This window comes from Hemicordylus capensis, chromosome 1 (genome assembly GCF_027244095.1).
Source record: "Hemicordylus capensis ecotype Gifberg chromosome 1, rHemCap1.1.pri, whole genome shotgun sequence".
NCBI classification, from domain to species: domain Eukaryota; kingdom Metazoa; phylum Chordata; class Lepidosauria; order Squamata; family Cordylidae; genus Hemicordylus; species Hemicordylus capensis.
In genome coordinates this window covers 295,486,616-295,513,924 of record NC_069657.1, presented here as the reverse complement: position 1 = coordinate 295,513,924, position 27,309 = coordinate 295,486,616, and the positions used below count along the sequence as shown (strand labels likewise).

At 43.7% G+C, this 27,309-nt stretch overlaps 1 protein-coding gene across 1 annotated transcript in view; it reads right to left on the bottom strand.

Moving 5' to 3' along the window:
* The window catches only part of TINAG (tubulointerstitial nephritis antigen), a 47,377-nt gene extending 30,109 nt beyond the window's left edge, over positions 1-17,268 (bottom strand). Inside the window, exons 1-3 of the mRNA XM_053279088.1 lie at positions 16,887-17,268; positions 5,304-5,367; positions 3,013-3,102 (exon numbers count right to left, since the gene is read on the bottom strand). Coding sequence (XP_053135063.1) covers positions 3,013-3,102; positions 5,304-5,367; positions 16,887-17,268 — 536 coding nt within the window. The remainder of the gene's footprint in view (positions 1-3,012; positions 3,103-5,303; positions 5,368-16,886) is intronic.
* Positions 17,269-27,309: the final 10,041 nt, after the last annotated feature.

Genomic DNA, 27,309 nt, shown 5'->3' with positions numbered 1-27,309 from the left:
TTCATTTCGGGCACAGATCGTTCTGTGCCCGAAATTTTTTGCACATCCCTAGTTGCTGGTGTCTGTCTCATGTTTCTTTTTAGATTGTGAGCCCTTTGGGGACAGGGAGCCATCTTATTTATTTGTTATTTCTCTATGTAAACTGCCCTGAACCATTTTTTTGGAAGGGCGGTATAGAAATTGAATGAATGAATGAACAGCCTTCAAGTGTTACAAAATGTCCATGGTCAATCTCTGGTTGAAATGAGGGGACCTGCCTTTTGTTGTAAACAGCACAGCCAGGTCTTGCAGACAGACACGGGTGCATATCTAGGGTGGGGCAGGTAGGGCACAAGCAGTGGGCACCACTTGAAGGGGGGGCGCCATTTTAAAAAATTATTAATTTTTAATTAATGCCAGGCCTCACAGAGGCCATTTGAACATGCACGGTGGCCATTTTGTTTTCATCAGCCATTTTTTAAAAAAAGATTATTTTTAAAAATGTCCACTGCACATGCTAAAATGGTCCCTGTGAGGCCTAGAGACCAGTGGGAGGAGGGGAAACCTTTGCAGACCCCCCCCCACAGCCTTTAGGAAGCCCCCTGAAGGGGCTACAAGTTAAAAAAAATTTAAGTCACTGTACACATATTCAGATTGGCACTATGTACAGAGAATCAGGGCTTGTGAATACTGAGCTGAAGCTTATGAGCTAGGATTGTATTCATTTGCTCTTACTTTGCTTCTTGTGATAAGTGAGTTAAATGTGATGTCTTAATTATATGGCTATTAATCGTGAGTTTGTCTTTGAATCAGTGTGAAATCCTTAATATTAAGGCCCACTGGGAGTTTCTTTCTCTTTCTCTCATTTTTACTGTCTTTCTGAAATACTAGAATATATTCCAAGCAGTGACACAGTTTACTCTGCATATCTTTTAAGTATTTCCAGAGTATCTGGGAAAAGTCAAATTCTCCATTTATTTTTAAAACTTATGTAATAGTGATACTACAATGCATAGTAGAGAATTAGATAGGCACTTCTGTTTAGTTTTCCAAGTACACCTCCACATAGTAATTGGGTATTTCATGAGCCCCAGCATACTGAAATTTGTAGTTTTCCAGCATTTTTTGGTCTGGCTAAGTCTACTGCTAAATAGTTTTTGAAATATTAAAAGATTAACGAGCTTGACATGTATTTTTGAGCTGATATTATGGTAAAGTTATCTGAAAGATGGGTGTCAGATGTTTGGACAGGGGGCGCAATTTCAGTGCTTGCCCTAAGCGCTATTTTTTCCTAGATACGCCTCTGTGTAACAGACTACATATACAGTCCCCAAGCACTACTTCTCTACAGCCAGTACAAACGTGTAAAATTGTCTGCCCCTTGTCTGTTTTGAACAACTGAGAGACTGATTGGTATCCTTTGGATTCTTTATGTTCATTTGTTTATGTTCTTTACATTTTTGAGTGCCTGATTTGTATAGCCAGAAATGAAGTCTGCGATCTTTGCAGCAAAGGTGGTTAGGTTCATGCTGGACATGCTGGACCTGTAGAAAAAAAACCCCTTCCCACCCCGCAATCACAACCATATTTAAATAAGCATGTAGATACAAGACCTGTGAGCAAAGGGATAACATTTCCTCTCACAGCCAGTAATCACACACCGCCTGAGCTCCTGGCTAATTGTGAGTGAACGCCTAGAGCTGTGAAGCCATGCCCACAGCCTGCTGACAGCATGGCTATACAAGTGAGCAGAACCAGGCTTGGAGGGAACTTAGAAGAGGGAGGGAAAACTCTAACCCTGCCTCTGGAGTTTTCCAAACTGGGGATGGAGGATTGTCAATTCCCCAGTCTAGAATTTTAACTGCAAACTGCAGTTCTAATCCAGTTCCTGCTATGTCTGAATGTGGCCAGTAAGTTTCATGGCTGAATGGGGATTTGAACTCAGATTTCCCTGGTTCTAGTCCAACACTCTAACCACTGCACCACTCTTACTAGCTTGTCTCTTATGAAAACATAGATCATACTATTGCTTATTGTGTTCTGCATTTTGCATCCCATATGACTAAAATAGTGCACATAGTTTATTATTTTATTTATTTATTTATTTATTTGATTTATATACCGCCCTTCCAAAATGGCTCAGGGCGGTTTACAATTAAAACAAACTTATAAAACAATGAAAAGCTAAAACAAATTAAAAACAATAAAACAACAACTAACAATTTAAAAACATTTTAAAACAAAAATTAAACATTGTCCCCAGACCCCAGCTCAAGAAAACACGTAGACTTAGTATGGAAGAAAAGGGCCACAACTTTGTTAACTATTACACAAGGCATGGCAGACTGGAACACCAGGTGATTAATCACCCTTAGAGAATAGTTGAAGAACTGTGACCCATTAAAAGTGTCCTGTGGCATCTGAAAAACTAATACATTTATTAATACATAAATCTATCAGAGAATACTGATACTGTGATACTGTATTATCACAGTGAGCTATAGAAACAATAGAATAGCAATAGAAGGCAATGTCATTTTGTCCCCATGGGATCAATTAATATGAAAATAGACATATATTAGGAATGCATCCATAGTTCAATACTCCATTACATTATGAAAATGTCACATACATTAATATTTAGCACACAAAAATCTGTCCCATGTAAGCTATAAGGAATCATGAACGTGTTCATTTCTAGACATAAATGGAAACATCAATGTTTTCCATCTTAAAAACAAACAGAAACCTGAAGAATTATTTGTTAGCTTTCAGGTTTTTTTCTGTATTTCAGCCTGAATGTTGATTGTGTTATTTGTAAGTATGAATATGAGCTTGAAAACATGCATGCAACTTGTTCTGCCTGCTCAAATGAAATGTTGTAATAACAATACCATGCAGGCACCCATCTGAGGGCACAGTGCTTTAGCATCCCTAGTGTCAAGAGAAAAAGACCACATGATGTTTTGTCTGGGTTTGGTTTTTTTTAAAGAAAACTCATAGCATCTTAGTGCTGCAAAACAGTATTCTTACCCATAGTTCCCATTGTTGATTTTCTTAATTAAACTGGGTTGCACAAGGCATGTTTCATCAGAGCATTTCCAATTACTGTTTACACATTTGCTGAAATGAACAGAACAGAGAATAAATTGACATAGGAAAACGATGCTGACATTCCAAACAAATATTGTAGGACATGTGGCCCTGAAATGATCAGTGTATTAATTTTCCCAAAATGCTGCAGAACATTTATGCTCACTTATCTATTCCTCCATATCTGTATCTGCTGTATAAAGATATGACTTGCTAATAGGCTGATGAGCACGACTTGCTATTACTATTATGCTATTACTATTATGACGATTAGCATGACTTGCTTATAGGCTGATGAGAATAAGCTAATAGGCTTATTCAAGATTAATGGATATTCAGCACTCTTGAGAGACCCTCAAATTAGTCATAGATAATGGCTCTAGACTGTGTTTCTGATGTCCCTTTCCCCCAAACACAGTTATGTAGGCTAGGTGCCACCTTATTTTCAGTTTTAAGCCACAGAGTTCCTAATTGAAAAAGCACTGACAGACTGGTGAACTCTAGGGTTCAGCCAATCAGCACACCATGTGGGTGGGACCTAGAGAGCTACTGCCAAGTAGAAGGGAGTTGTTTGTTAGAAGAAACTAGGCTGGAGGTGCACAGGAGGACGTGGCCATAGAGACTGGCTGCAGCAGAATAACTCTGCAGATCTTTGAAAGACAAGAAGGCAGGAAGCTTCAGTTCTCATCAGACATTCATTGAGTTCAAGGCAAGGCGCCAGGGCTTTGGTTCCGGGAAGATTAATTTAAGGGAAATGTTGTTTAGTCAGACTTTGTGTTAGAAACTTATATTTCTTTCTGGGTGTGCTTTTGCATATTCCTGATACTGTTCTATTATTGTTTACCTGTAACATTACATAATTAAAATAAGAAACACTAACCTACGCCCACCCTACCTAGGGCATTGCAAAAGAATCTATAAACATTTAAGCGTGCATTAAGACAATCTATTTTTGTAATCTTACTAAGTGTTCTTAACTGTATGTAAAGCTGAGAAAGCCTCAGATGGAAGCAGTCCGTAGTAATTGAATAAAACTGTGTTAAGTTTTTTTTCTTTTTACAAGCCTCTCTGAGTTGGTTTTTAACTCAAGAAAAGTGGGATGGTGTGAAGGGGGATTCCTCTGATACAAACACGTCCTCAAATGTTCAGAAACTATAAGTTTTCTCACCACATTTAGGCTTCACGTGGAAGATTTTTGTATTTATCCAATAGCAAAATAAAGAGAGTTTTCCCTAGGATTCAACCCCAAGCCCAGGGAGGTTCAAGCTCTGTTGATAAGAAGGGCGGTGGAGGCATTTTGAACCTACCGGGAATATAGAATAATTTTAGAAGAAGCCTAGCCAGGCAGCTCAGCAGGGATGATTCAGCATTTCTTTCCCTAACATGAGCGTGCTCTGAGACAAAAGCTTTAATCTGCTACAGTGACCCTTGGATTTATCAATCAAAAGGAATTTGACATAAAACTGGATAGAACTGCCCGGTAGTACAGTCAGCTTGGAAATAATCAGTTGCTGGCAGGCACAAGTATAGAATTTGCAGAACAGGAGAACATGCTCCACAGACTCCCCTTCCTGACCTTCCTGCAAACCCTCAAGGGGAGGCGAATTCCAGTGTATCTTCCCTTGTGAAGAGCAGAAACAGCACCCAAAGGAGGGGAGGGCTTTTCTTGCACCAACAGCCCTCCTAGACATGGAACTGGCTCTCACCACCAGCATTGCCAAGGAGCGGGCTATCTAGAGGGAGAAGCCCGAGTCACTCTAAAACCTATGACCTATAAGAATTTATGGTAGACTATTTACTTGAGGGCTCTCACTGCAAACCACCAACGGGAAGATGACAAACAGTATCCTCCTGTTGGGGGGCACAAAGCCCTGAATTCACTGGAGAACAAAGGATGGGATAAATAAGTAAATCTTCTCTCTACCTCTTCTTGCACCAATGTAAATCTTTACTGATACTAGGGGCATAACCCACTCTTTGCACAATTCTCCTCATACAGCTCCAGCCCTGATCAAAGGAGCTAGAAGCTGTTTCAGCACAGCAGTGTGTGTATGCTTACACAAGAAGGCCCCTCGTGCTGTTGTGGAACAGCCAATTTGCAGGTGTTCAACCTGGAAAGCCCTTTCAATATATAACTCAATAAAGTCACCATCAACTTAGCATATGACATGTTATCTGACAACTTCTCCCTTATAGTGGAAAGTTCAATTTCTTTCTCTCCATGCCATTACCATGAGTTGCAGTTGTCTTTAAGCATTGTTCCTTCTCCATAATGCTGACCACCTTTGAAACAACCTGCCAACACAATAGTAGGAGAGAGAAAAAGGTAACAATTAAATTGCTCCCAGTGAAGTAATTGTGCATAATATGTCAATGAATAATTTGTGCGAAATAGAACTGTTAATTTTCTACATCAGTTAAGCTGATTAAGGTATGCATCATGCCTGTAGATCTCCAGAAAGGTTTTTCAAATACATGTCTACAACAGCTCTTCTAGATATTTGTTTATATGCCCCTCTTCAGCCAATATAATTGTTCATATTTCCACAAAAATGCAACAATTCCTTGTTTCTTACCCAAAGTATTTTTGTTGTGTACTTAATTTGCATAGAGCATCCCAGCATCATTAGATGGAAATTGGAATGAAGAAGCATTTTTGTTTGAAATGACTCCCAAGAACAGCTGACATTTTGCACAGCATTATTTTTGTCTATCTAGCTAGCTAGCTAGCTATCATATTTCTACACCACCTGATATAGACATCTCTAGGCATTGTACAAAGTTAAAACATAACAAATGTAAAAACAATATAAAACAGTTAAAATTCATAAAACAGATTTTAAAAATCTCAGTGAATAAAAACATTAAAATTTAAATTTCAGCTAAGTCTGGGAAAACAGGTTCATCTTGAGGAAGCTGTATGGAGCTGTAGAGCTATACCCCATGACCGTGTGGACTTCAAAGACAGCTCCAATGCTGTTTTGGAGTAGCAATTGTGGAAGCAGTGTTTCTGCAGGTTTCCCCATTGCTGGAAATGGAGAAAGCTGCAGAAAAGCTACTTCTGCAAAAAGCATCGGAGCACAGCATTACAGCTTTGTAATGCTGCACATCATGTAGGCCAATACATTTTTCTATATCCAGCTAAGGTTTGTTGTGACATTAATTAATTCCATTAATTGTGGAATTAACTCCACAATGGGAGTTAAGATTGTCACAACTAACTTGTTCCACTGGTTTCAGTGGGGTACACAGTCCATAAGAAAATGAGAATAACCTGCTGAATCAACCAAGGTCTGTCTAGTCTGATAATAATACTTAGCATTTGTGTAGTTCCTTCAAGTGTTCAAAGCACTTCACACACTATTTTCTATTTGTTATCCTTCAAGAATGCTGAAAGAAACCAGATCATGCCCGTTCCATGCCCATTCATACCCATGAAATTTGAATGAAAGTAAAGATCTGTCCCCGGTCCCTGTTTCCCTCCAGTCTGCCCACCTGGCTACACCTGGACACATGGGGCATCAAAATATCCTTTGGATGCATGAAAGGCTTCCCTGGAGAAGAGTGGGTCACTGTGCAAAAGTTCTATCATTAACCAGAGAGAACAGTGGCCTCACACAAGATGGGCCCCCTCTTTTGGGTTAGCTCAACTAATGACCCAACTAAGTCCTGCTATGTTGCCTCATCGTGGCGTGTGTGTGTGTGTGTGTGTGTGTTCCTAGGAGGGATGAGCAAAGTACGCTGGGTGGTATACTCCCAGTAGGGTCACCCAAGGCACGAAGGTCTTCCCAACTGCCCAGCTAAAGCAAGCAGGCACCTATATTGGGCAGCAGCGACATGGGAAAGACAGTCACTTTAGTGACAATGACAAAGGCATCATTTCATACTGCACAGGAGAAGGCAATGATAAACCACTCCCATATTTTACCAAGAAAACCACATGGATAGACAAGATAGAATTATTGTCGATGTAGTGCCGGATGATGGGCCCCTCAGGTCGGATGGTACTCAACATGCTACTGAGGAAGAGCTGAGGATCTCTTAGAGTACCGATGGGGTTTATGACGCAGTTAGGCTAAAGCCTTTTGGACATCTAGTAGCTGATGTTGCCATGCGGGAAAAGAAAGTCCGAAGCTGCAAAGACAGAATTACAGTGGCAACGTGGAACGTAAGAAGCATGAATATGGGAAAGCTCGACACAGTGAAAGATGAAATGAATCTACTATAGATTGACATCTTGGGCACTAGTGAATTAAAATGGACTGGAATGGGACACTTTCAGTCAGAAAATCATACCATTTACTACTCAGGACACGAAAAACAAAGACGAAATAGTGTTGCTTTCATGGTCTGGAGGGATATAGCAATGACAGTACTTGGGTACAATGCGGTCAGTGACTGACTAATATAAATTAGATTTCATGGAAAACCCTTTAACATGACAGTTTTTAAAGTCTATGCCCCAACAACTGATGCAGAAAAAGTGGAAGTTGATGAGTTTTATGCTCAGGTTCAGTCTGAAATTGAAAGAACATGTAAGCAAGATGTGCTGCTGGTGGTTGGAGATTGGAATGCCAAAGCTGGAAATGGTAAGGAGGAGAACACAGTTGTACTGTATGGCCTAGGAAACAGATATAAAGCAAAAGAATGACTTAGTAGTTTCTGCCAATCCAATTATCTCTTCATTGCTAACTCATTCTTCAAACAACCAAAGCAGCACTTATAGATACAGATGGACATCACAGAAATCAAATTGATTACATTTTTGGTGCAAGGAGGTGGAAGAACTCAGTTATAACAGCAAAAAGGTGGCTGGGTGCCAATTGTGGACAGATCACGAAATGCTCATGTGCAAGTTCCAAGTCAAGTTAAAGTAGAAAAACAAAGCTATCCAATTTCCATGATATGATCTTGAGAATGTACCCACCATTTCCAAGGAGAAGATCAGGAACCTCTTTGAAGTTCTGAACCTCATTGATTGGAAACTAGAGTAACTGTGGAATTAAATCAAAGAAGTTGTTAAAGACAAATGTGAAAGGAGACTGTCAAAGACCAAGAAACAGAAAAAAGCGAAATTGATGTCAGAACAGATGGTGGAAATTGCCAAAAAGAGGAGAGAAGCCAAAGTCAAGAAAGATAAAGACCTCAGGAAGGAACTTAATAGGGAATTTCAGAAAGCTGTTAGAAGAAGCACTACTACAATGACATCTGTAAAGACCTTGAGGATGGAAATACATTACATACATTTACATTTTATAATCCGCTCTTCCTCCAAGGAGCCCAGAGCTGTGTACTACATACTTAAGTTTCTCCTCACAACAACCCTGTGAAGTCGGTTAGGCTGAGAGAGAAGTGACTGGCCCAGATTCAATTACTTACCCCACCCCCCGCCGCTCTTCCCCCTCCGGCGCTGGACTTTTCTAAGATGTTTTTGGGGCGGCAGAGTTCCTCCCTGCCGCCCCTGCCCCCGTTGTTGTCTCCTGATTTTACAAGTAGTAAAAGCTGGTGCCACGCATGTGCCCATAGTGGCGCATGTGTGCCTGTTGTCGCCGCCAGCGCACGCGCCGCATATATCACAATGATGTATGCGGTGTGCGTGCGCCGACAGCAGTGATGGGTGCACGCGCACCACAACGGGCGCATGCGGGTGCCAGCTTTTACTACTTGTAAAATCAGGAGACAACAACGGGGGCAGGGGCAGCAGGGAGGAACTCTGCCGCCCCAAAAACATTTTAGAAAAGTCCAGCACCGGAGGGGGAAGAGCAGTGGGGGGGGGGAAGTACTACACCTCACCCTTAAAGCCACAGCCCCCCCCCGCTGAACTGCCAGACTGGCCAAATTCCGGACCGGTCCAGAGGCCTCTTGCATGGCCCCGGACCGGTCCGTGCACACCCCTAGTGTCGACCATGTCAAGTTGTGGGATATCCTAAAGAAAATGGGCATCCCAGAACATCTCATTGTTCTCATGAGAACCTTATACACAGGTCAGGAAGCCACAGTCTAGACAGAACATGGTAAAACAGACTGGTTCCAGATCGGCAAAGGAGTAAGACAAGGCTGTATACTTTCTCCTTATTTATTCAACTTACATGCTGAACATATACTGAGAGAAGCTGTACTGGAAGTAGATGAGCATGGTTTTAAAGTTGGAGGAAGAAACATCAATAACCTGCGCTACGCTGATGACACCACTCTGAAAGCTGAAAGTGTGGATGATCTGCAAAGCTCTAGTAATGAAAGTCAAGGAGAACAGTGAAAAAATGTGTCTACGACTAAATGTAAAGAAGACTAAACTAACAACAACAGGTACAGCAACCAGCCTCATAATTTATAATGAAGACATTGAAGTGGTGGATAGCTTCTGCCTTTTAGGATCAATCATCAACAGTAAAGGATCCAGTAGTCAAGAAATACACTGCAGATTAGCACTTGGTAGGGTTGTAATGAAGGCCTTGGAAAGGATATTTAAATGCCGTGGCATGTCTATACCTAAAAAGGTTAGAATTGTTCAGACAATGGTTTTTCCTGTGACACTTTATGGATGCCAAAGCTGGACTTTAAAGAAGCAAGATAGAAAAAGTATTGATGCTTTTGAACTTTGGTGCTGGAGAAGACTTTTGAGGATACCATGGACAGCCAGGAAAACAAACAAATGGATCATAAAACAAATCAATCCAGAATTTTCACAAATGACTAGGCTCAAACTATCATGCTTTGGACACATTATGTGAGGCACGTTATGTGAGGCACAAATGACTAGGCTCAAACTATCATGCTTTGGACACATTATGTGAAAACCCAACTTCCTTGAGAAGTCCATAATGTTGAGGAAAATTAAAGTAAAGAGGAGGAGGAGGAGGAGGAGGAGGAGGAGGAGGAGGAGGAGGAGAAGAAGAAGACCAGCAGCAAGGTGGATGGACTAGATTGCGACAGTAATGAATGCACCACTGAGAGACTTTAAAGGCCAAGCTGAAGACAGATAATCCAGGAGAGAATCTATCTATGTGGTCACTAAGAGTCAACCCCGACTTGACAGCACTTAATCAAGCAATCAACTAATGAGTCTGGAGTCTGACAGGAGACCAAAGGTTTTGCAAGCCTAAGGTCCTCCCTTTCATGAGAGTGCTAGTCTGCTGGCAGCAAGCTGCTGGTTGGGTCTCCATGGACTGCTTTGCCGGGGTGAGCCTTGAGGTCTGGTTACAGCAGGCCACACCTCAGTATCTTTTGCCCTCTCTCATATACATATCCCCTCCTTGGAGGTCATCATGTTACCTTTCCTTTCCTGAGTAACAGGAAAATAGTGCCCCCCCCCAAGATCCCCCCACCATCAGAAATTGTGCTTGTGTGAGACAGTTTTATTTTAGGGCTCTTACGAGGGCAATGGTGCACTCGTTGTCAAAAGCAGCACTAGATTTAAATGCCCTTTCCCTGCTGGGGAGGAAGAACCATTCTGAAAAGGCATGATCACTCTCAGTGCACCCCCCTGAATCACTCTCAGCGCACCCCCCATGATGGCCTATGGGTGCCGCCCTGCAGACACGCTGATGCCTTGCACACAGTCTGGTGACATGAGCACTACAGAGCTTGCTGGGATGTCCCACTGAATTCAATGAGCCTTCATCCCTAAGTGTGCACAGAATTGCAGCTTTAGTCACCATTAGTTTTAGCTGATTTGGGGCCCAGCCCACTCTTATTTAATAAAGCATCCAAAGTTGGTTTGGCGCTCAACAAAATCCTACAACATTTGGTGTTCAGAACAATATTACCACCACCCTCAAAAGAAGTTCCATCTTGGGTCTCTATTTGGAAAAAAATAATAATTCCCTACATGGCTCTGGGGTCGCCAGGAGTTGACACCAACTCGACTGTACAACTTTACTTTACTTTTAGAAGAAAGAGCCAGTTTTATAGCATACACAGAGAGATCAGTACTGGTGTCTGTAATTGGTTTTATGGCCTTTTGTACTCAGACTCATTTGCTGAAGGCAGTGGGAAGGATGCCAGCCTTATTTCCTTTTCTCTACCTTCTCTAACAAAAAAAGTCCACTGAATTCGACAGCCAACGGTCTAGATGTGAGCTGTCTCAATACGTATCAGTTCAAATTAGGGGACCTCTCCCACTATTAGTAACAATTTAGTGCTTTCCGTGGATTTTTCTGGGCAAGGACCGCTTCTTGTCAGACTGCCAGCAGGAAGAAAATGCAATGATAGGGTTTGGCTGCTACTGAACATAAAGGAGCCAAATGCAATTTGTATTCAATGGGGATTCCCTTTCCTCTGGAGAGTACTAAATGAGAAGGAGGCTGGATTGTCAAAACACTGTACTTTTTCAAGAAACATTTTCTTTTGTTGCTCTTTTGTTTTCAGGCAAATGAGAACAGAAGCCTCTGCCTTTTGAAATTACTTTAAATACAACACTTTTATTTAAATAAAATGTTTCAGTGTCAATTCATGATCTAAAAAGCAGTTGATCCTCACAATGAGATTGACTTTAAGCACTGAGCAGACTGTGAAGGTCAAACTACCCACTCATAGGAACACATGCTAACGAGGCCGGCTTCCAACAGAAAACATCTCTTTCCCTTAAACACACACACATATCCAGGGAGGGTGATTTCAGCAAGGACCATGTGCAGGATGCAGAGGTTAATCCTTTCTTTAACCTCGTGCCATTTTCCTGCTGAAAATCACACCCCACTCCTGAAATGGTGATTTAGCCAAAGCTTAGGAACGTAGGAACCTAGGAAGCTGCCTTGTACTGAGTCAGACCATGGGGCCATCTAGCTCAGTATTGTCTACACTGACTGGCAGCAGCTTCTCCTAGGTTGCAGGCAGGAGTCTCTCTCAGCCCTGTCTGGGAGATGCCAGGAACTTGGAGACTTCTGCATGCAAGCATGTAGGCACTCTTCCCAGAGCGGCCCCATCCCGTAAGGGTAATATCTTACAGTGCTCACACATGTAGTCTCCCATTCAAATACAAATCAGGGTGGACCCTGCTTTGCACTCTTCCACATGCAGGGGAGCTTCAATGGTTTTTATTGAGGCCATGTCATGCAAGAAAAGGCTTAAATAACTCCTTCCTGTGTTCTGCAGTCTTAATCTTGATTCCACCCCCCAACAACTGCAGGCTTTAAGTGGGGGGGGGATTCTATATTTAATTTGCCCTGAGATATAGATTTACGTTTATCTCACTGCAGGACTAATGAGAAGCAGCAGGTCAGAGGTTCTCAAACCTGGGTCCTCAGATGGTTATTTATTTATTTATTTATTTGATTTCTACATCGCCCTTCCTAAAATGGCCCAGGGAGGTTTCTAAAACCATAAGAAATGCACAACAACTAGCTGAATCGGGCCTCTAGTTCTCTTCTCGGCTTTCCTTTCAGGCTAAAAAGATGGGTTTTTAAGGCTCTCTTGAAGGCCCCCAAGGAAGATAATCCTCTTACATCAACAGGGAGCATGTTTCCCTGAATGATGAACTGGTGGCACCCGATGAACTGGTGATGAACTGGTGGCATGAACTGGTGGCACCCGAACACAGGCCCCTCCTGATGTTCTCAATGAGCAGTGGAGATCTTGTAGAGAAAGGCACACTCTCAGGTACTCTGGACCTAAGACATTTAGGGCTTTAAAGATAATAATCAGCACTTTGTACTATGCCCAGAAACATAATTGCAGCCAGTGCAACTGTTTAAAAACAGGCATAATATGGTTTCTCCAAGATACCAATCTGGCCGCCACATTTTGAACTAACTGAAGTTTACAAGCTACATACAAGGCAACCCTACATAGAGCACATTGCAGTAGTCCAACCTGGAGGTTATCAGCTGGTGTACCACTGTTTTCACATCATTCTCCTCAAGGTACATGTGGAATTGTCGGTTCAATTGCAACTGCTAAAAAGCATTCCTGGCCACAGCCTCAAATTGAGACACCAGGGTGAGACCTGGGTCCCAAGCTACGAATCTGTTCTTTTTAAAGGAGTGTAACCTCATCAGAAACAGGAAGTTCTATCCCATCATGAAGATTACAACCCCCAACAATGAGCACCTCCATCTTGCTTGGTCTCAGCTTCAGTTTATTGTCCCTCATGCAGCCCATTGCTGCCTGTAGGTAGGCATTTAAGGGGCTAATTTCATTTCCTGATGTTAAGGAGAAATAGATTTGGTTGTCATCAGCATACTGATAACACCTAGCACCAAATCCTCTTATGACCTCACCCAGTGGTTTCATGTAGAGGTTAAAAAGTATTGGTGACAGAATGGAGCTCTGATATAGTAGCTCCATATAATAGTCTGAAGAGCAACTGTCACAAGCGCCACCATCTGAAATCTACCAATTCAGAAATGTATGAATGTAGAAATGTAACCCTAACCCCTGCTAACTTGGAACCCTGCTAACTTGACAAAGAGGCACCTTTTAACATGGTGATTCTCTTTATTTACAGGGGGAGAATAACTGGCCCTATCCACCCCCAGCACAGTACAGTACCTCCAGTGATTGTTGCTGGTGTCTTTCTTATGTTTCTTTTTAGATTGTGAGCTCTTTGGGGACAGGGATTTATCTTATTTATTTATTATTTCTCTGTGTAAACCGCCCTGAGCCATTTTTGGAAGGGCAGTATAGAAATTGAATGAATAAATAATAAATAAATAAATAAAATTGTCCATTAAATAAATCCGGTTCATTTTTACACACTTATATAGAAATTTAATTAGTTTCCAAACACGTAACACTTATATTATCTTTATCTTTTTCAAGCTTATTACCATCAAAAATTAATAAAAATCAATTACCTGCTGTCACAGATGAACACACAAAAATATATATGTAAAACAGTGCCCCTGTCCCCAGATCTCTCTGGCAATCCAGAAGGATACCATGGTCAATGGTATCAAAAGCTGCTGAGAGATCCAAAAGAACTAGCAGAGTCATGCTCCCTCTGTCAATTCTCTGGTGAAAGTCACCTATCAGGCCCACCAAGGCCATCTCAACCCCATAAGCCCCTCTAAAGCCAGTTTGAAATGGGTCTAGCTAAACAGTTTCCTCCAAGAGAGCATGAAGCTGGTCAGCCACCACCCTCTCAATCATGTTACCAAACCATGAGGATTTGGAGACTGGCCTATAAACATCCAACACCAAGGGATCCAAAGTGGTCTTCTTAAGAAGGAGTCTAACCAACCGCTGCCTACTTCAAGCAAAGTGGCATCCAGTCCTCCTTCAGAGAGATATTAATGTTATCAATTAGGCCAGCTCTCAGTGTAGACAATCTCCCTGCAAGATTAAATCAGCCACGTTGGGCAAGGATCCAAAGAACAGGTGGTAGGATATAGGGGTGTGCATTTTGGAATTTTCTTGTTTCGATTTGTATCCGAATTGAAACACCCCCGTTTTGTTTTGTACCCAAATTTTCTGAATCCGAATCAGCCCTGTTTTGTTTTGTAGCTGAATTTTCCAAATCCGAATCGATTTGGATTTTTAAAAAGGGTCCCAGGGCAAAAAGAGTGGGTGGTGGTAGTGTCCACTGGGTGGAAGCTACCACCCAAATTTCAAAGGAATTAGGCAAAGGGCTGTTTTTTTTTGTGCGTTTTTAAAGTTTACACATCTTTAAGAATTTTCCCATAGGGAATAATGGGGATTCCAGCAAATGTATCGCTTCAAATCAAGGGGAAAGGGATGACCCAGAGTGGAGTGTGGTGAGTGGTAGTGCCCAATGGGGGCAAGGAAACTTCCAGAATTATCTCAAAAAAAAATTAGGAACATAGGAAACTGCCATATACTGAGTCAGACCATTGGTCTATCTAGCTCAGTATTGTCTTCACAGACTGGCAGCAGCTTCTCCAAGGTTGCAGACAGGAATCTCTCTCAGCCCTATCTTGGAGAAGCCAGGGAGGGAACTTGAAACCATCTGCTCTTCCCAGAGCGGCTTCATCCCCTGATTGGAATATCTTGCAGTGCTCACACATCAAGTCTCCCATTCATATGCAACCAGGGCAGATCCTGCTTAGCTATGGAGACAAGTCATGCTCAGCCACAAGACCAGTTCTCCTCTCCATTGGGCAAAGGGCTGATCTTTTGTGAATTGTTGAAGTTTACGTGCATTTTAAGATTTCTCCCATAGGGAATAATTGAGGTTTCAGCAGCCCCATAATTCCACTTGGGGGGCACTGGGGTTTCCCAGAGCGAGGGTTTGTGTAGTGCACATAGGGTGCCAACCACTTCCATACCCACAAGCCTTTGGGTACTAGGTTTTGTGGTTCTGAGGTGTTCATTGTAGATTCTCTGGTAGCATATGAGATTTTCAGTGAAAAACAAGAATCCACTCTCATATGCTACCAGAGAATCTACACTCAGAACACCACAGAAAACAACAGAACCCAGCACCCCATGGGTTAGCAACCCTTCCCCTGGCCAATGTGGGGTCAGTAAAGAGTGGCAAGAAGCAAAAGAGCCAATGGGGAACAAGGAGGGAATTGTCAGCAGGTCAGCCCATGATTTAGGTCACCGATCAGAAGGCTGGAAGGGTGGGAAATTCAAAGAGATGTCAAACACAAAATGGAGACTGACTCAGAGATCACTACAAAATGGAGGTCCGAAACAACAAAACGTTTTGTAGCCGAAACAGGGACATTTTGTTTTGTATACAAAACTTTTGGATCTGGGAAATGGGTGTTTTGTTTTGTCTACCAAACACCCGAAACAGGCTGTTTTGGGTACAAAATGTTTTGTATCCGAAATGTTTTGCACATCCCTAGTAGGATATACTGCTCCAAGCAGCTTGTCCACATCCTCAGGAGTCAGGAGTTGTCAGTTACAATTCCTATCATCCACAGTCACAATGGCTATGGCTATTATAACTAGGGATGGTGTGAGTTGTGGTCCAGCAACATCTAGGGACCCAAGTTTGAAAACCTGTGCAGTAGGTAATTGGATCAGCCTTCTGAGCTGATCTTACATCTGCCTCTGCTTCCCAAGTTTTGGGGATGTCATTTTGCATGTCACATCAGTTGGCAGACCAGCTGTAAACACTAGTAAAAAACAAAGTAGATCCTCCAAGCTTGAAGTCTGTCCATACCTGCAGTAACTCTATATACTGTAGCTCTTCTGTCCCAAAATACAGGGGATCTATGGTATATTGCCATCTAATGGCACAGTGGCAAAATAATTTGCCTAGGGAGCAAGAGGTTGCTGGCTTGAATCCCCACTGATATGTTTCCCAGACTATGGGAAACACCTACATTGGGCAGCAGCAATATAGGAAGATACTGAAAGGCATAATCTCAAACTGTGTGAGAGAGGCAATGGTAAACTCCTCCTGTATTCTACCAAAGAAAACAACATGGCTCTGTGGATGCCAGGAGTTGACACCAACTCAACAGTACAACAACAACAACAACAACAACATGGCATATTACATTTCTCCATGCAGCCAAATAAATCATCTTTGTGTCTCGTGACTGTGGGAGAGAATTCTCAAAGTAGATAGGATAAAAACCAGTATGATTTTCTTGAAGCAAAAGAATTACACAGAGATTTTACACAGAGATTTTAGAATCAATTTCTCTCTCTCTCTCTATCACACACACACACACACACACACAGAGCAATGAGACAAAAGCTACCCTTTTTTTGTCTGCAAATTCACAGACTGCACCTCTTGCAGAACCTAAGAGTGCACTTCTTCAAAGATGGGTATATCTTCTAGAGTTTTATGAACATTTAATTTGTAGAACTGTATTGGTTAGTAGCAGCAAGGATAAGATGCATGTTGATCTATTTTAACCTAGTGTTGTTGCACCATCTTTTTAAACACTTACCCACTTGCTGTAACTGAACGGTTCTTATAAGCTCTGGATTTGGGTGCTGCCCACTAGCACGGCCATGGCACGCAGTCCAGAAATCAGGACAGCAGTCCACAGCGTCAGGAGGACCCGAAGTACAGAAGTCATCACAGTAACATGTGGCATTTCTGGCATAGTATTCTAAGGCACAGCCATCATCTCTGCCTGGGCAGCAGCCTTTTAGCCTGCAATAACTTCTCCCGGATAGTGTCCTTTTGGATCTATTTCTTCCAGAATTATTGCCATCTTCAGCAGAATAGGCTTCCGACAGCAAATTCCTTCGGGAGGCAAATTGTTCCTCTGTGCAAACCACAAGTGCAAAGGAATAGAAAGCCAAAATTAGGGGTTTGATCCACATTCTTGAGTATCTGGATTCTGGTCATCCAGCAGAAGAACTCTTCTAAAAATGTTTGTCTAGCAAGTGTTCATGTCAAAACCCTTCATGATGCAGAGAGAAGGATGAACAGCAACTTGAAAACAAAACATTCTCTGTGATGTGGAAAACATGTGCATTTTAACCTTTAGTCAGAGATGCTATAAAATGCCTTGTTTACATAAGATTAAAAATCTTGTATACCATGTGAGCACAGAACAGAGGAACAGAAAATGTGTGTGTGTGTGTGTGTGTGTGTGTGGGGTGGCAGGGGGAGTCTTTTAAGATTATTGGACCTAGACAACCAAGCAAATTAACAGAAAGGAAAACAGATCTGATGCACTGCTGTGTTTTTTTTAATTCCATTTGACCTTTCAAGGGTCTTTGGTTGTCAAAATCAGTGCTGGGCCTGGTGCCTGCTGATCCCATCAAATCTTGAAATACATGGAAAATTGGGTGTTTCTCCATGTTGAGTTAGAGGGTATTCTAAGTCTGCCACAGGAAGATACTTTTGAGGATAATTTAGCTTTCAGGCAGTACAATCCTAAGCAAGTTTACCAAAAACCAATCTCACTGAGTTCAGTGGGATTGTGTGTGTGTGTGTGTGTGTAGCTTCTGGGGGGGCGGGGGAGGAGCAAGTTTGAAAAGTATTTCAAGCCAGGCAGTGCCTGCCTGACTTTACTCTTCTGCTTTGCTAGAAAAGCTTTGGCTGTGCTCCAGGAGTTACTGGATTTTGGAGAATAGGGATGTGCACGAAACTGATTCGCCCAGTTTGGCTCGAACCTGAACTGGACCCAAACCAGACAGGGCATGTTCAGTTTTGGCAACCCGGATGAGGGGCCCAGTTTGGTCCTGGTTTGGGGATGTCAGCGACATTAATTTTAAAAAAACAACAAAGCGACCTTACTGCCGCTGAGGGCTTTGGTGGCCTTGGGGTGGTGCTTCTGTGCTTCTCTCCCACCTGCCACACCTCGATGTGTGGCAGCCATTTTTTAAGTCACCACACATGTGCGTAGGCCATTTGCATGGCTGGGTCATGACCTGGCCATACAAATGGACCACACACATGCATGGCAGCCTAAAAAATGGCCACTGCAAACAGACAAGAGGCCTGAAATGGGCCAAACTAGCCCATGGGTGACTGGGGGAGGCCAGCAGGGGGAGGGGGAGCTGCCGGATACCACCACTCCCCATGGCCACAGCAGCACCCTCTGAGGCCACCAAAGCCCTCTGCGGGGGTAAATCCACCTTTAAAAAAACCAAGATGTAATGTTGCAGACATCCCTGAACTGGGCTTGAACCAGCCCAGGTGGTTTGGCTCACCCCTGTTGGAGGCAGGCACATCCCTACTGGAGGATTGTCTGCAACTGGACCTTGGTCTGCTGTGGTGTGGACCCCCTGCACCCCCAACCCCTGCTTCTCTGATCTGCTCCCTGCCTGCCGCCTACCTGGTTGGAACCCCACATGCCTTGCTGCTGCCTGACCCACCTGTCCTTCTTCCTCCGCCACCACCTGACTCACCCACCTTCCCCCCACTACCCACCTTTCCACCACTATCACCTGACCCCCAGCCTTGTGGATTATCTCTTTATCTTGATTTTTCTTTGTTTACCCACCAAATTCCCAACATGACTGGATTGACTGACGGCCCTTCCACCACCATCAGATTGTTGAGATCTCACCAATTTCTTTCATTTCTTGGTTCGTTTTAGTAATCTAGTTTTGTTGTTTGGTGGTTCTTTTTAGGTTTGGGGGGTGCTTGTGTGTGTTTCTTTTCTGGGCTTAGGTGTGCTGTTCTAGCTTGTAGTGTGTAGTGTGCTGTTCTAGTTTGTAGTGGTTTTGTTGTGGTAGATTTGGTTGGGTTTTGTGGTTGTGTAGTATCTAGAGTCTGGTTCAATTTTGTGCTTAGGTGCTTTGTGTAGTTTTTTCTTGTTTACTTGGGCCTAGTTTCAGGGAATGGATGTCAAGGAGGGCACAGGAATAGGGTGGGCAGAGGGAGGGATGATGCTGGTTTGGGGGTGAGGGCAGCAAAAGGCCCAAGTCCCCTAGAAGTTGTTGCACACAGGCTCACATTTCTGGTGACTCCTGCTCCCACAGTGCAGCCGCCTATGGTAGCTGAGGTGGTGGTAGTAGGGGGGAGTCCTGTAGGGGAAGAAGAACTTCTTCTTCCTTTGATGGAGGTGGAGGAGGTGGTGGTGACAGCTGCCTACCCAGCAAGATCCTCCCCACTCCTCCCCCTATCAGTGTGATCCCCACTCATTCCAAGACTAAGGAGGATCTGGAGTAGGAGGAGGTCATTCCTACCCCAGAACCTTGGCAACCACAGACAATGGAGGGTGGTGGGGGTGGCCATCCAGCAGGCCCAGTAGCACCACCAGCACCCAACCAGTCCAAGACCACTGGCAGCACTGTGTGGGACAAAGTGGTCCACACAACTTCCAAAGTGAGCCTATACTTGCGGTGTGCAAGTAGTGCACACTACTGTGTTGGATAATGCAGGGCACGGGTCAGCAGGAGAAAGGACACCAAGCAAGTGGGGGCATCATCCATGTACAGGCACATCAAATGGCATCATCCAGGCATCCTCACTTCCGCTGGTGGTACTAGGTTGCTTGTTGTGCCCTTGACTAGTGGTGGCAAGAGACATGCTCCTGCTCTCAAGCAGGGCACGTTGCCTGTCATGCAGTGGGGGCATCCAGTGGGCAAATCCAGAAATTTTTGGAAGAGTGGTATATAAATCAAATCAGATAGATAGATAGATAGATAGATAGATAGATAGATAGATAGATAGATAGATAGTCTGGATGCCCCAAGGCACCTCTCATTACCCGGGCCATTGGAGAGAGGATGGCCCTGGGTGACCAGGCATTTCAGATGGTGGAGAACACTGGCTTCTGCCCGCTGCTTCCCCCTGAGTGCCGTATCCCGTCACTCACCACCATCAGTAGGAAGGTGGTGCCCTCCCTGTTGGGGCTGCTGGAGTTAGCAGGACCCGAAACAAGCGTGCACTTCACTACAGGTGTGTGGACCAGCTGTAGTGGAGTGCAGGATGGTTTCTTGTCCCTCACTGGTGGGGGCCAGAGAGAGAGGGAACCACATCTGCTGCTGCTGGCATGGCCAGCACAAACTCCCAGGCAGCAAAGCAAAGCGGGGTTCTGCTGCATGTGGAGTCGCTGGACACTGACCACACAGCAGATGAGCTGCCTGTGGTCATCAGGCACCAGGTGGAGGAATGGCTGTCTGGGCAGCCAAACTTCTGCAAGGGATTCATGGTCACTGACAATGGAGCTAATGTGCTGAGGGTGGCACGCCAGCTGCCGTTTGTGTCCATGTGCTGTATGGCACACACACTGCACCTGCTTGTGATGGGTGCAGTTGGCATCAAGGAGGCTAGTGGGAGGAAGTGTCAGGGGCTCCCCACATCAGGGGCTGCTGCTGCCATGGCTGCCCTTGTGGACAAGTGCTGCAAGATTGCAGCCTATTTCCAGCTCAGCAAGAAGGGTAGGTGAATGCTCTGGGGGAGGCAATGTGAGCTTGGCCAACCTTCTAACATCATCCCTGGGGATGTTGAGATGTGGTTGAAAACCACTTTTCTCTTGCTCCAGTGCCTGCAGCAGCAAGTGGCAAGGAACCACACCCTGCACCTTGGCAAAGAGCTGTGGCTTGGGAGTGTGTGAACTTTCCACCGCAGACTGGAAGCTCATTTACAAGCTGGTCTTGACACTCAAGCCATTCCTCCTTGCAACAAGCAACTTGTGTGTTGAGACAGCAGCTCTGAACAAGGCTTTGCCTGCTGCTCTTGTCCTGGAGAAGACGATGGGCGAGCTCCAGACCACTATGACCACTGGAGAGGCACATGCCATCAGGTCAGCTGAGGACTCGAGGTGTGGATAGGAATGTGCATGCATGGCTTGTGCAAATGTGGGCGGGGTGGGGGCAGTTCCTTTAAAAAGAAGGTAAGCAGGACCGTGCCTGCTCTTCCACCGCCCCGCTGCATTTCCAGGTGCAGCACTCACTGTTCAAAAGGCTGTGCACGGCTGCAGCACTACTCCCAACAGCCTGCATCAGCATGCACATGGCTGCCGCACATGTGGAAGGGCCTTCTAGTTCAAGAGAAGGCAGATGAGAGGAGGCTGGGTCAGAACCAGGAGGAGGGTCCTGGGCGCCTACTTTGAGTGTGCACTCCATGCCCTGCAACAGCATTAGCACTGCTTCCCAGTCCAGCAGCAGGGTGTCCCTTGCAGTGCCAATGCTGCCAATACTTCCACCCGTTCATCCGTCCTGTGGTTCAAACAGGAATGCCTTGGCACATTGCCAGGGGTATGGGAGGCACCGACTGTGCCCTGCAGTGGTGCCAAGCAGAGTGTTCTGCAGTACCTGCAGGAGCCAGTGGTGGCAGACCCAGAGATGGATCTTGTCCAGTTTTGGACAACAAGTCACCAAGTCTGGCAGGACTTGGCTTCAGTTGTCAGACAGCTCCTCTCCTGCCAGCCAACCAGTGTCCAGACTGAGAGTGTGTTCGCCATGGCTGGGGATGTGGTGACACTTCACTGCTCATGCTTGGATGCTGGCTTGGTACAGCAGCAGGTCTTCCTGAAGGCCCACCTCACCCTGCTGGGCTATCCTGAGCTGGATGTGGAGGGTGAGTGACCCCCACCCACTGCAACACCAGCTTACCCTGGCTAACCCAATTTAATTAACTAATAATTAATTAATTAATTAGATTTGTATACTACCATTCCAAAATGTGTCACAGTTTGCCCATTAGTGCTCCTGACATATGCAGACAGATGTGCACACCACTGGCTCGTGATGGACTAGTGCCCCAGGGCTAGCACCCATCGGAGGCTGGTACACACACACACACACACTCAATTTTGCTTGCTTTTTTTGGATCTTGGATGGACAACGGCAGAAGAACTTGATTGCCTTGCCAGGCTTGCTTGCCCTTCCTTCTGGAGACTTGAGGTTCTGTCTGGCGTGGTGCCAAAATCTCTGCTGGTTTTCCATGTAAGATTTGCTCCATAACATGTGTCTGTCTTTGCAGCAGCACAATGTACTGTGGACTGTAAACTGTAGTCTCATGGTCTGGCTTTGTGCATTGTGCATGTACACTCAGAGTCAGGGGCATCTGGTGGACCACTGTGTGAAACAGGATGCTGGACTAGATGGGCCTTGGGCCTGATCCAGCAGGGCTGTTCTTCTGTTCTTTTGTCAAAAGGGTACTTCCTGCTGCTGTTGCTATGAAATAATTGTGTGTCTGGAGAGCAACTTGTGACATTGGTAATGATGTAGTGGCGGGCACTGGGCAGGGTACCTGACACTGTGGCTGGCACAAAATCTGGATCAGTGATTCTTTATTGGTCTGCTTTGGGTCATGTTCTGTGGAATAATCCCTTAAAAAAAAATTAGTGTGTGTGAACTTGCAGTGCTCTTTGGTTCTGCTGTAGAGAATAATGGAAAATCGAACCAGCCCATTATTCCCTATGGGTAGCACCTAGGGACACACATACGTGTGTTGCACCATATTTTTTAGTATTATGTCCCAAAGGAACTTACAGTCCCTCCTACTGTCCCTTGATGCAGAGAAGGCATTTGACAAAGTTGGACAAAGTACAAAAGGACTTTCTTCTGGCAACCCTTGAGAAACTCCAGTTCACAACTACCTTCCTAAACTTGGTGTGGACTGTTTACAAAATGCCTACAGCAAGAATCTTTACCAATGGCCAGTGGACAGGACACATTTCTCTAAAATGTAGGGTGAGACAGGGCTGTCCTCAGTCTCCATGGCTCTTTTACTTGGCCCTTGAACCCTTGGCCTGTGTGGTGAGGCAAAATGTAGATATTAAAGGGACTGAGGTGGATGGGCAGGAACTTAAAATTGTGCTATATGCTGATGACACCCTTCTGTTTCTAGTACAACCACATGAATCTGTTCCTAAACATTTGGAATTATTACACCAGTTTGGGGACCTGTCTGGAAACACATTAATTGGTGCAAGACCTGAAGCTATGTCCATTGGGAAATTATTTCTTTCTAGCAGAAATGCCCTGGCCCCTTACATGGATAACGGACTCTCTGAAATACCTAGGAATCCTGATTACTAAACAACCTAATCTGGTAGCGAAGACTAATTTAGATAAGATACTTAAGTTAAAGTTAAAGTGTACCGTTGAGTGGAGGATGTCAACTCCTGGCAACCACAGGGCCCTGTGTTTATCTTTTGGTAGAATACAGGAGCGGTTTACTATTGCCATCTCCCACACAGTATGAGGTGATGCCTTTCAACATCTTCGTGTATATGCTGCTGCCCAATATAGGTGTTTCCCATAGTCTGGGAAACATACCAGTGGGGATTCAAATGGGCACCCTCTGGCTTGCTAAACAAGTCATTTCCCCGCTGTGCCATGGCTGTGCCGTTTAAATTAGTGAAGACTAATTTAGATTAAGATTGATCTACTCCACTATCCCACTCTCTATCCAAGGAGCCCTGAGTGATGTTCATAACTTTGGGGGTGGGGGTTATCCTCACAACAGCCCTGTGAGGTAGGTTAGACTGATGGAAAAGTGGTTGTCCCTCTGTTACCCAGTGAATTTCATGGCTGAATGGGGATTTGAACTCGGGTCTCCTTAATCCAATACTCTACAACAATATCTTGAGTGTTTTAAAATTAAATTTTGACTGCTTTGATGGTCATTTACCTTGTGCTGCTTGTTGACCCTGTAGCAAATGATAACATGACATTAAAGGCATCACTTAAATGATTTTCCTTGATGGCTTCTACGGAACTTATGGTATTATGTGGCGCAGCCTCCTACAGTGTTCTCAGAGAGAGAAGGATGTCACATGTGGCTTATTGTTTTTATTTTGTTCCATATCATACAATATGCTAAAGATCTCAAACTTGTGGTTCTCAAACTTGGGTCCCCAGATGTTGTTGGACTACAACTCCCATCATCCCCATCCACAAGGAGGATTTTTTTTCCCAGGAGGAGGAAAGGGAGAAAGCAGAAATGAGTTGGCTTTGCAAGTTATTACTAATGTACCTGTCTAGACCTGGCTCTGCCTCCAGTGCCACCCACAATTGGCTCCACCTCCAGCACCACTCACAATTAGCTCTGCCTCTTACTACCTCTGGCCCTGCCCTTCATCTGCCCTGCCTAGCGCCTACCCAGTCCCAACAGCTGCCCCTGGAGCATGTGCACTTCACATGGATTATTTGAAAATAATTCACTTTAAAAGAATATATTGACACATTAAGTTTAGGAATTGAGATATTGTAAGCCACTTTAAACCACAGTTGTCTGAATAAAATATTTTGAAAGTAACACTTGAAGCATATAAGACAATCCTAAGCAAGTCTGAAAAAGCAGGGATCAGGCCCTCTCAGTTGTCATCCCTAGGTTGTGGAATGCGCTCCCCATGGATATCAGAGGATTATCTTCCTTGGAGGTCTTCAGGAGAGCCTTAAAGACTCATCTTTTTAACCTGGCTTTTAATGATAATATCTAGTTTTAATTTTAAATTTTAATCTGGTTTAAGTGTTTTCTGATTTTAATATGACCCCTGCTAACTTGGCAATATGACCCCTGCTAACTTGGCAAAGAGACCTCTTTTAACATGGTGATTCTCTTTATTTAGCAGAGGGAGAGTAACTGGCCCTATTGACCTCCAGCACAGTACCTCCAGTGACTGTTGCTGGTGTGTGTCTTATGTTTCTTTTAGATTGTGAGCCCTTTGGAGACTGGGATCCATCTTATTTATGTATTATTTCTCTGTGTAAACTGCCCTGAGCCATTTTTGGAAGGGCGGTATAGAAATTGAATGAATGAATGAATAAATAAATAATAAGCGAGAAGAAAGAAAAACAAGTCAAAATAATCGACATAGCAATACCAGGGGATAGCAGAATAGAAGAAAAAGAAATAGAAAAAAATCACAAAATACAAAGATCTACAAATTGAAATTGAAAGGCTGTGGCAGAAAAAGACCAAAATAATCCCAGTGGCCACTGGCGCCCTGGGTGTAGTTCCAAAAGACCATGAAGAGCACTTCAACACCATAGGGGCCACAGAAATCACCATCAGCCAATTACAAAAAGCAGCTTTACTGGGAATAGCCTATATTCTGCGACGATATCTATAACAACAGCAACAACATAGACAATAAAATTCTGGCATCCCAGGTCCTTGGGAAGGACTCGATGTCTGGATAAAACAAACCAGTCAATAACACCTGTCTGACTGTGTAAAATAAAATAAAAATAATAGGTATTTTCCAAGGGGACTCACTATCCCCTCTGTTGTTTGTAATCGCCATGACCCCACTTTCACAAATACTAAACAAAACAGGCCTCGGATACCAAACATCTAAAACATCAAGTAAAATAAGCCATCTGCTGTACATGGATGATCTGAAGTTGTATGGAAAGTCCCAGTCAGAAATCGAATCACTGCTAAACACTGTCCATATATTGAGTAGCAATATAGCAATGGAGTTTGGACTAGACAAGTGTGCTGCATTAATAATGAACAGAGGGAAAATAACAAGAACCTGGAAGAGAAAGAACCTTACAAATACTTGGGCATTTTCCAGGCTGATAAAATTGCACACACTGAAGTTAAAAGAAAAATGGGAAGTGAATACATCAGGAGAGTTAGAAAAATCCTCAAGTCCAAACTCAATGGCAGAAACACCATACAAGCCATAAACACCTGGGCTATACCTGTTATCAGATACACTGCAGGAATAATAGACTGGACCCATGCAGAGCTAGAGACGCTAGATCGTAAGATCAGGAAAATCATGACCATCAATCATGCTCTGCACCCCCACAGTGATGTAGATAGGCTCTACCTCCCTCGCAGCTCAGGTGGAAGAGGAATGCTGCAAGTCCATCAAACAGGAGAAGAGGAGAAAAGAAGCCTTGAAGAAAATATGAAGGACAGTGAAGAAGATGCACTTAAGATGGTCAATAATGTGAAACTATTCAACATCAATGAAACAAAGCAGGCCTACAAGAAAGAACAAGTCACAAATTGAGCAGAAAAATGGAAAAATAAGCCCCTGCATGGTCAATATTTGCACAATATAAGTGGAAAATCAGACATCACCAAGACCTGGCAATGGCTTAAGAATGGCAACTTGAAGAAAGAAACAGAGGGTTTAATACTGGCTGCACAAGAACAGGCACCAAGAACAAATGCAATAAGAGCAAAAGTCAACAACAAACAGCAAGTGCCACCTTTGTAAAGATGCAGATGAAACAGTGGACCACCTAATCAGCTGTTGTAAAAAGACTGCACAGACTGACTACAAACAAAGGCATGACAAGGTAGCAGGGATGATACACTGGAACATCTGCAAAAAATACAAGCTACCTGTAGCCAAAAATTGATGGGACCATAAAATTGAAAAAGTGGTAGAAAATGAAGATGTAAAAATATTATGGGACTTCTGACTACAAACAGACAAACATCTGCCACACAATACACCAGATATAACTGTAGTTGAGAAGAAATAAAATCAAGTTAAAATAATTGGCATAGCAATACCGGGGGATAGCAGAACAGAAGAAAAAGAAATAGAAAAAAATCACAAAATACAGAGATCTACAAATTGAAATTGAAAGGCTGTGGCAGAAAAAGACCAAAATAATGCCAGTGGTACTTGGCGCCCTGGGTGCAATTCCAGAACAACTTGAAGAGCACCTCAACACCATAGGAGCCACAGAAATCACCATCAGCCAATTACAAAAAGCAACTTTACTGGGAACAGCCTATATTCTGCGACGATATCTATAATAACAGCAACAACATTGATAATAAAATTCTGGCATCTCAGGTCCTTGGGAAGGACTCGATGTCTGGATAAAACAAACCAGTCAATAACACCTGTCTGGCTGTGTAAATAAATAAATAAATAAATAATTGTTTTATTATGTGTATTTTTTTAGTTTAATGTAAACAGCCCTGAGACACTTTAGGAAGGGTGGTATATAAATTGAATAAATAAACAAACCTGT